The sequence below is a fragment of the Medicago sativa genome, chromosome 7 (assembly GCF_051527215.1).
Source record: "Medicago sativa cultivar Bolivia chromosome 7, Bolivia_mono, whole genome shotgun sequence".
NCBI classification, from domain to species: domain Eukaryota; kingdom Viridiplantae; phylum Streptophyta; class Magnoliopsida; order Fabales; family Fabaceae; genus Medicago; species Medicago sativa.
In genome coordinates, this window is record NC_140755.1 from 82,207,313 (window position 1) to 82,217,484 (window position 10,172).

Consider the following 10,172-nt stretch of genomic DNA (forward strand, 5'->3'; position numbering starts at 1 on the left):
AACAACTACCCCATATTCATGTTAATAACTGCCACGTTTTATCAATTAAAAAAAAATAAAAACTGCCACGCTTTTATTTAAGGAACGTTTATATATATGTTTTTTTTTTTTAAAAGAAATGCTTTATTTATTGTTATAACTAGCCTACTTAGCTTCCCTGTAACATTTGGTTTCTGCTTTTATCTTTTTTCTTGTTTATTTTTGCCTTGTTTTACCAAAAAAAACAAAAAAAAACTATAAATAACTGGCCTATTTTACGCCGTAAAATTTTATATATTCTAGCTCACATTTTGTCTCCACCTTCCTCTTATTTTTGAGATTCATAAAAGCAGAGATCAAAATTGTCGGTTAAATTTCTTTGAGGATTAAAAGTCGAAGAAATTTTTTATGGAGACTAAAACCAAAAGTTTGAATATTTATAGGGAATTAAAACATATTTAATCATATATTAAAATATTTTAAAAATAAATACATTAGAAAAAATGTGTGATATATATATATATATATATATATATATATATAACTTAAAAAAATGTCCTTTTATGTCATTTTATACTTATCAGTCACTTCAACAACTAATTTTACCAAACACATTATTTTTAATAAGCGAGCTTTTCAGCTATAAGCTATCGTCACCAGCTATCAGCTAGCTTTTCAGCTATCAGCTAGCTTATAGCTTATTTTTACCAAACAGAGCCAAAGCCTATGCAATGTTATTAATTTATTCTTACAAGTAGTAGTATTTAAACACTTGCCATCTCATTCACTTGCATCTCCATCCTGCTCTAACCTTGCCATGTCCATTTTCAAATCTTTCATACCCTTTGCTAGCTTAGTTTAGGTCGTTTTCCTTTCATGTTGTTTATGCATTTCTTGTGTTTAATGATTTTCATGCAGTTTGATAAGTTCACATGATCTAAAATTGATGATGCAGGTTGATGATGCAGTGTACATTAGAGGATGAAGGTGGTTCATTGGACGATAAAACTAACAACTTTTCTTTACAAGATATGTACAAATTCATGGGTATTTTGTTTTTTTTTTGCTGTCATTCTCCATTTATATATTCAATCACTTAATCCATGTATTTTCTTGCATCTTCTGTCTCCAATCCATAAAATTCTACAAAAAAACTCATGAAGGAACCACAGCAGCAACATGAAGGTACACCAAAACAACACAATAATTAGAATATTTCAGAAAAGTTCAAAATAAAGATGATTAGAGTATAAAAGAAAAACTGAATCCTTTAATTTTTATGCAATATGTCCAATGTGTAAACATAGTTTAACAAAAAGTTCTACAAAATTGAAATTTGGAAGCATCTTGGCTGCACTATCGCATGTTTTCAAAACAATTTACAATAACAGTTAATAGAATTGGACAAAAGAACCTCATGTAATGTTGGGCGAGTATGATTACCTTGATTATGTGTGGTAATCTCCAAACAGGAAGAGCTGCTCCTTCCTAAGAAATAATAGGTGTCATCTTCTTCTCCTTTATGTCATCTTCTCTCTTTATGTCATCTTTTCTTCTTTGTGTCATCCTTCATTATCTTCAACACAACCTGCAATATTTTTTGTTATATTTCAGCATTGTATCAGGCAGAAGACAATTCTAAAGAGTGGATCAGACAGAAGACAATTCTAAAGAGGAATTTTGAAGTGCTAAATACAAGAGTATTCTATTTGGGACTTAAACTACAAGTAAAATGTTTCACATTGTGTTTCTTTTTTGTGTTTTGGTAAAATGTGTTTTTTATTATTATAAATAAACAACATGGACTACTTATCACTATTTTCTAATGATTAACTGATTGGCAGGAAGTATAAATAAACAACTTGGTAAAATGTATATTTGCCCAAGATTAAACAAAAATACAAGCTTATTCAAAGACAATTATTGTTCTTTTAAATTGAATCAAACTTAAACATTTTATCTTTCTTGAATCTAGATAAAGAATGATCAGAATAAATAACAAATTAGGGGACCAAACCCAAAATTAACACTCTCAAGTCCTTCAATCTTCTCTCAAAGCACACTAATTTTCAAAGACAATAACTATGGAAGTCAACAAACCAACAATGACAACTAACATTTTCATTGGTGGTCTTACAATGGTTCTCACCTTCAATCAATTTTCATTTTACTAACATTTAAATCTAAGATTCAAGATTATTATTTTTGTTTTCAAATAGGAGAAACAATTATAAATTATCCCTTTTTTTGTCTAATTTTTTTTTTATCAATGAGGGTATTACTTCCCTGCACTCTTCAGGGAAATGCCTATTCAAGAGGTTCATAATTCATCTTTTGTTATGTAAAAGTACATGATCATTGTACTAAAAAACAACAATGAAGAATATGATCATTATACATAATTTAGCTACTTAATAAGAGATCAAGAAGATATGCATAACTTATTAGTAGGCAAAACAAATGTCTTTTATTAATAAACAAGCATTAGGTTATCTTCGGGTCGAATCTATCAATTGTTGATATCTAAAATCGCCCAATAAGTTTCTTCTCCTGATACCAAATGTTCCCTTCCTCGTGAAAATGATGATAACTACAGTTGAAGGAGTTAGGTTATCATTTTTTTTTTTTATCAATTTTGATGTTATGACCCACAGACTCATCAAGATAAATTTGAAAGTAAACAACAATCCAAACTAACAGCAAAAATGGTATTTTTGGATACCCAATAATGAGGGGAAATACATGTTCAAAATAGAAATGGGGGATTTATGATTTATACATAAATCGGTCGAAGAATCAATCAAACTAACTCAGAGGAATGATATAAGGTTGCATTCGAATTTCGGAGCATAAACAGATTGGGGTTTCAGAAAAATTAGGACTTTGGGGTTTCAGTAAAATATGTAGAACGATGGAAACTTACAAATATTCTGTAGAATAGAAGGAGAGCATGATGAATATGTTGCTCGATTGTTGAAATTGAGCCCGGAGTTGCTTCGAAACTCCTTCAAAACGGAATACCCATTTTTCCATTCTGATCCTTTCATGATTCTGTATGGATAGAAAAAGGATCGGGTTGAGAAGACAAAGAAAGAGTGATTACTTTGGCCAAATGAGGCTTATCTCGGCGGTGGTGGGGGAAAAGGTGGCGGCGGCAGGTTAGGGGGTATAGCCAGGGGCGGACCTGGACTCGGAATATCAATGGGGCACAATTTTTGTATCAAATAATTAAATAATAGTAAATATAATAAGAATTTATATTAAAAATAGTTGAAACAACCAAAATTACAAAGAAAATGCTCTATTTTCCAATATTTCAAAGTCAATGACTTTGTTACTCCCGCTGCTACTAGCGTTGTCTCTAGGCACAGCTTAGGAAAAAATTTCTTCATCCAATTATACAGTATATTATATTACAGTAATGTCAAATTCAAAATCATGAATCAATCAATTATACAATATATTAGCCTGTGTAATTTTTAAAATCAATTATACATATATCCTAAACTAATCAAATTTCTATGGATAGAAAAACACACATTGCTGTGGTTTCAGTCTCAATGGTGAGTCATCAAGAAACTCAACATTTTATCATATATATATATTCCTTCATCAGCCACAGACCCACAGTTTTATCACTTTGTTTTCATTCAACAAAGCATTCAATATACCTAACCTAACCAAATTTTCCTTCATCGAATCATCAGCCACAGATGACAGACCCAAAGCATTTTATCAGACCCATATTTTCCCAGGTTGTAAATCATGATTCAAGACCTAACCTAACCTAAACATTCAATTTAAGCATTGTAAAATTAACCATAAACCCAATCAAGATTCAAGACCTGAATAATTTTCTACCATTTATAATTATACATATAAAAAAGAAGGAAAAGGAGAAATTAACTAAAATAGAGATGACCTAGAAGAATTGCTTATAACCACTGCTGCCTGCTGCTGGTGTGGTGTGGACTCAGGAGTGGAGATGGAATTGCTTATAAAGATGAGTCTGGTGGTGTCCGATGGAATGAAAAGAAGAAACGATGGAAATTGGAATGAAAAGAGGAAGGCAAGCGTTTTGACTTGATGCGTTTTTCAGCATATTTTTTTTTAGAAAAAAAATGGGCCTGGGCTGGTGTGGCACTTGCCACACTAGGCCCAGGCCAGGTCCGCCCCTGGGTATAGCAGAGATCGTTGTGTTTGAGGTTTTGAGAAGAATGATAAGAATGAAAAATGAAGGGAAAGAGAAGGACAATTGCTTTTGTGACATTTCTTAACAACACAAGTAAATTACTAAAATGCCCTCAGCGGTAGTTAACTACCACCAGGTTTTTTGGTCTTTTACCTGTATTCCTAGGACATTTTGAATGTCAGAAGAGCACCACTCAAAGAGAAGAAACCGTGTTTGATGAAGGAGGTTGGGCTTAGCCCAATTCTGATTAGTTCGGGGGTATACGCCTAATATGGTGGTGTCAATAACACAATTTTTTTTAACCATAACAGGATGTTAAAAATTGCATTTTTTTTTCAAATTTGATTAAATAATTTCAATCCTATCATTTAATTTTCAAAATACCTTTATTCTCAAATGTATCTTCATAAATATATTAAAAATAATAAAGTATTTAAAATGTAATATCTACCTGGAACAAGAGTTTGTCGAAATAGAGCAAGAATAATATGAGTGTCAAAAAATGTAATTGTTATCCCAAAAGAATATGTGCAAGAATTTATCACTGAAAATTATAACGTTCATAAATTTAGTTTGTGTTCCTGTGTCATGGTGATATTATGAAGTCTGTGACCGACGGTAATACTGCCGATGCATTGTCGTGCAGTCCGTCCGTCCATGGCCGACGGTAATTCTGCCCATACATCATCGTGTAGTCCGTCCGTCCAAGGCCTACGATAATTCTACTCATACGTCATCGTGTAGTCTGTCCGTCCAAGGTCGACTGTAATTCCACCCGTGCGTCGCACGGGCAGCACACTAGTAAATTAACATATATGTTTCCTTCACTGCTCAATATGAGGGGGGTCCCACACTACTTGATGCTTTGTTATTTAATTGTGCAAGTTCTATAAAAATCAAAAGTAGGCTCACAACTTGAAGGGTTCCAAGAAAGAATTCCCATCAAAGCCTTTTGCATAAAAATGTTCCGTAAAAATCTTTTAGGGTAACATCTTTGTAGATTGGAGAGTTTTCTTCTGACAAAAGTTCTTTTATTTGACGATAAACTCTTGATTCATCTTAACTTAAGTTGGCAGAATTCACGAAAAAGCTTGCCACATAAACTCTTGGGCCAATTTTTTTCGATAGGACTCAATGATATACACTTACAAACTTATCGTTTGTGATAAGCTGCAATAGGATAAAAAAAAAAAATAATGAAACTATTCACAAACTTTCAATGCATAAGAAATCACTTATTTATATTTTTACCCGTAGAAGGTCTTCGATATTTACAACAAGAGCTCCGCGTACTGCAGGAGCAGGAACGTCGACCCATCACCTCATGCAAAACTTGAAGACCATCAAGTTCGTCTTGGAGATTAAGTGTCATGAAGTTACTATCCGTGTGCTTGTTGGTACCCATGGTTAGTTCAGGCTCAGAGCAAGATGGATAATAATGTCCTTGAATGTACGGTCCTTCGGCACATGTCAAATTTTTGAAGTATGAAGTCTCCAGCCCTAGTGCCTTGGACAACAGTTCAAATATTGTCATTCCCATATCCTTAATTTTATGAGAGTATTGATTGAGTCATAATGTTCCTGCAACTAGACAATCAGCTTATCAATAACTATATCTTATATTACGAGAGCATCTCCAATGGGGGGTCCTTACTTAACAATGACCACTCTCCGTTAAGGACCCTTCATTGGAGGAAGAAAAAGTAAGTCCCTCTTAAGGAACGGTCAACTATATAAGGATCCTCTCTCTCCTGGGTAACTAACAGGTCCCACGTTTAAAAAAGTACTCCCTCCGGTCCTTATTATAAGAAACAATTGACTTTTTTGGTTCATAGATTAATTAATGTATCTTGTTATAAATATAGACTAGATACATCACTTACACAATGAACCTAAAAAGTCAACTTTTTCTTATAATAAGGACCGGAGGGAGTAATAAAATGTGTACTACTTGGTCCCACTTGCATAAAGGAGTAATAAAATGTGTACTACTTGGTCCCACTTGTAAAAAGGAGTAATAGATAAATTATTTTTGTTTAATGATATAAAGATAGTGGAACATATTTAAGTACTTTTTATTGGAGTCATTATTAGTGTATTACCATTGAAGTCATTGAGTCCTTAATAGGTACTTTTATTAAAAAATTATAAATAAGTGATGTGTCACGTGGGGTCCATTTAAGGAGTCCTTGTTAGAGAACTACCATTGTGGATGCTCTGATTATGATTGCTTTCTTTCTTTTTCTTCAGGAGTCTATAAGACAATTAATTCAGCTATTTTGTAGTTAGTATGCCAACTTCTTCAACAGAGTGAAATAAATTACACACTTATGTTTTGACGAGACACCATATACAAAGTGAGAGAGACATATCTAGCCAAACTTCTCCGATCACAAATTATAATATACAATAAAATTATATGTAAAATAATATAAGGACACAAAGTACGCATACGACCGCTCGCACGCTCACACACACGTTTGCGCATAATGTTATAAATTAATGAATGAACCTAAAGAGTTGATTTTTGCTTATATTAGTGACAGGTGGGAAGTATGTTTCCTTCACTATTCAATAGAGGGGGTCCCACACTATTTGATGCTTTGTTATTTAATTTTGCAAGCTCTACAAAAATCAAAAGTATGCTCACAAACTCGAAGGGCTCCAAGAAAGAATTCCCATCAAGGCCTTTTGCATTAAATATGTAAAAGGTCCCCACTTTTGATGTGATTTGGCAGTTGATAACTATGCAACTTTTGTCACGTGACGCTAATGTGTCATATCTATTAATTAAAAAAACACAATTTTAAAATTTTAAAATTTTTTTGAAATAAGAAAAGTGAAAATATATTTAATGAATTAAAAAAACCAGAAAAATGACTTTATACTACCAGAGGAGTAATCAGCAACGTTAAATCAGACATCTTTTAAATTTTAATGTTCCTCCATAAAATTTTACTTTTACTCCTTTTCAATATGATATTTTTGCAGATTAACCAATATGACATCTTTTAATGAATAGATTTTATCTGAATCTCGAAACTTATAATTTCTCTCTCAGTATTTTAACTAAATTTTGACGGGCTTATGAGAATATGGAGAGGCGAGAATATCAAGTTTCTTTTGCTCAACCGATAATCCTCCCGTTTTTTTGGGTCCAGTAACTGTGCTGTAGCTTTGCCCCCACACCAGTTTTTATTCAGAGGCATTACTTTTCGCACCCTCTACATTTCCAATTATCAAATTTAGGGAAACCATAAATATGTGATTTTTTTTTTTGAAATATTAATTTTGTGATAGTTTTGTATTTAAATAATTTATACCATTCCAAAGTATACTTTAAAAAAAATAAAAGAATTTAGTAGCGATAGTGGTAGCATGTAACAAGACATAGACCACTTTTTGTTGAGGTAAGTCATAGACCACTTGACCAAAAGAGAGACAAAAAACACTTTTGACCAAAACTCACCGCAGCGTAAACATTGCACTTTACATTACATAATATGTTACACAAATTAAACAGCAACAACAAAATCTCATGCCTCTAACGTAAGACAATTTCCCCATATATTCGCAAAATATGTCCACAAACAGTTTACACATTCTACGACATGCATAAATGAAAACAAAAATACAAACACACTTACACAAAAACATAAAAATTCTCAAGCATGAAAATGAAAGAGTACATAATTTATCTCAGAAGAAAAATGAAGAGCTCCCAAAATCAAAAGTACCATTAACAGAACCTGCCATAATATTATTCTCTGTAACTGCAGCTCCCATATTTGTTCCCAACATTTGATTATTATAACAATCCTCTGCTGCATTCTGCTCCCATGATGAATAAAAATAACCATGATCACCTCCGTTGAATACTGAATCACCCTGACTATAACACGCGGAGCTAGTAATATCCGGTGGTAACGGAGGAAGCTCAACATTGTTGTTGTTAGTGTCGTTAAAATAGGAATTTCCATTATTATTAATATTATTAATACTAGCCTCCAATGTGTCAAGAGGAACTTGATGAGGAAGACTATATTTATTGAAATAATTATTATCATTTCCCTCATTGTAACCGTAACTCCCAGAGGAAGTTATGATTGAAACCGGGTCAATAGATAAAACCGGGTTCTGTTGAATAGGAACCGGTTCAGGTTGAAGAACAAAAGAAAGGTCGTAAAAGCTTTGAGGTTGTTGTTGTTGTTGTTGGTCAGGGGAGAGGATTGGAGTAACAGAAGAACCAGGAGGGGTATCATGGTAAACAAAATTGGTTCTGGCACGTGAGCCACGCATGCCACGTGCGGCTCTGTCGTAAGCTAAAGCAGCTTCTTCAGCAGTGTCGAATGTTCCTAACCAGTGTCGTTCTTTTGTTGAAGGATCACGAATCTCTGCTGCGTATCTTCCCCATGGTCTTCTTCGTACTCCTAGGTATCTTCCTCCCCATGCTGTTTGCTGTTGTTGTTCTTGTGTCGTTGTCGTTGTTGTTGTCATTGTTTCGCTGCTTGTTGTTGATGTTGTTTGCTTCTTCTTTCCTTTCAAAGGACTCATTGTAATGTGAGAAGTTGTTATGAAATTGAGAAAGAAGAAAATGGCATGTAATAATGTAATGTAAGAGTTTTTGAAGTGATTTTGTAACTGTTGTTATGTGATGTTTCCTTTCTCTTTCGTTGGTTTGTTTTTTGTTGTGGGAGTTTGCATGTGAATCGATGGTTTAAATAAGAGAGACTCTGATTATTTGAATTCTCCTTTTTACCCTTGTGATTTTGTTTTTCCCATCTCTACCCCTCTTAGAATGAGTGTTTTTTGAGAGGTTCTTAGAATGAGTGTTGACACGTGCTGTTTTTTGTTTATATGCTCGAAACTTTATCCATGATAATACATCTTCCGGTCATTATTATAAAAAAAAAACTACATTTTTGATTTGTTGAATAAATGATATATATGATTAATAATATAGACTGCATTGAACCGATCTTGTTTGTCCAATAAATCATTAATTGAGATTAATCATTGTTAAACAAATTTGTTATTTCAATCTATAAGATAAGATGATTATAAAAGTAGAATGTAAGCTTTCTCATAATTATCTGCATCACTGGTCTCATAATAATTGAGTAATCTAATGTATCGGAAAAGGGAAAAGAACTATCAAGGGTACTGAGCAACAGAATCCATCACTGACTCTTCAAATATTTAATTACGTAAAATACTATATATTTTTTCATATAAGTAATTTTAATCTTTTATTTATAATTATAAGTCCATTTATTTCTTCTACCTTTCTAAGGAATGTTGCTTTTATTAGTTTTGTATGAGAGATGAGTTTCAAATGATGGGAGAAATTAGGGATATGTAAAATAATTTATATATATGATATGATGATTGTTATTTATGGAGAAGAAAATATAATTAATATAAATAATTAGTGGGTGGCATAATTAGAAATCAAAATGGCCCACGATAAGCATGTTCTCTTAGATACCCCATTTCATGATTATTCCCCAATCAAATTAGTTCTGCATAGTTTTGAATTAGTTAAACTTAAATAAACTTCAACATTGTGTCCATAATGGGGAATAAGCCCCATATAGTCCAAAGTTGCTGCATGTGACTTTTCTATCAAATCATGGGATTGTACATGAACGAGGAACTAATCACACACAATCTATTAAGATATAGAATATCTATATATAATTTTATTTTATCTCCAAGTCTTTTCTCATTAAATTTGATTATGATCATTTCAAAGGAAAAAGGTTCATATGAATTGCACATTCTGATGATCATTACAGGTGAGAGGAGCTCCATGACTTTTTTGATGATTAGGCTATAAACTAAGATCTTTTAGAATAAACTACTTAGATTGATCATTAGTAATTATGTGGGTGATATGTCCAATCTGCTCATTGCTCTTCATTTGGCTTCATGCTTAGCATGCATATACTCTGTTTTTTATTTTTTTAATCGTGCATCAATACTCTGTTATGATTTAATA

At 32.7% G+C, this 10,172-nt stretch overlaps 1 protein-coding gene and 1 pseudogene across 2 annotated transcripts; both read right to left on the bottom strand.

The window, feature by feature from the left end:
• Positions 1-982: 982 nt before the first annotated feature.
• LOC146909238 (deacetoxyvindoline 4-hydroxylase pseudogene) lies at positions 983-5,735 on the bottom strand (annotated as a pseudogene). The gene is made up of 3 exons (XR_015018190.1): positions 5,423-5,735; positions 2,903-5,341; positions 983-1,567 (listed from the first exon to the last, which is right to left on the bottom strand). The product of XR_015018190.1 is annotated as a deacetoxyvindoline 4-hydroxylase pseudogene (transcript).
• Positions 5,736-7,623: 1,888 nt separating this feature from the next.
• On the bottom strand, positions 7,624-9,068 carry LOC146909239 (ethylene-responsive transcription factor LEP-like). Its single transcript, XM_085724708.1, has one exon. The coding sequence runs from the start codon at positions 8,723-8,725 to the stop codon at positions 7,871-7,873; it is 855 nt and encodes a 284-aa protein (XP_085580834.1). The 5' UTR covers positions 8,726-9,068; the 3' UTR covers positions 7,624-7,870.
• Between the last annotated feature and the right edge of the window lie 1,104 nt (positions 9,069-10,172).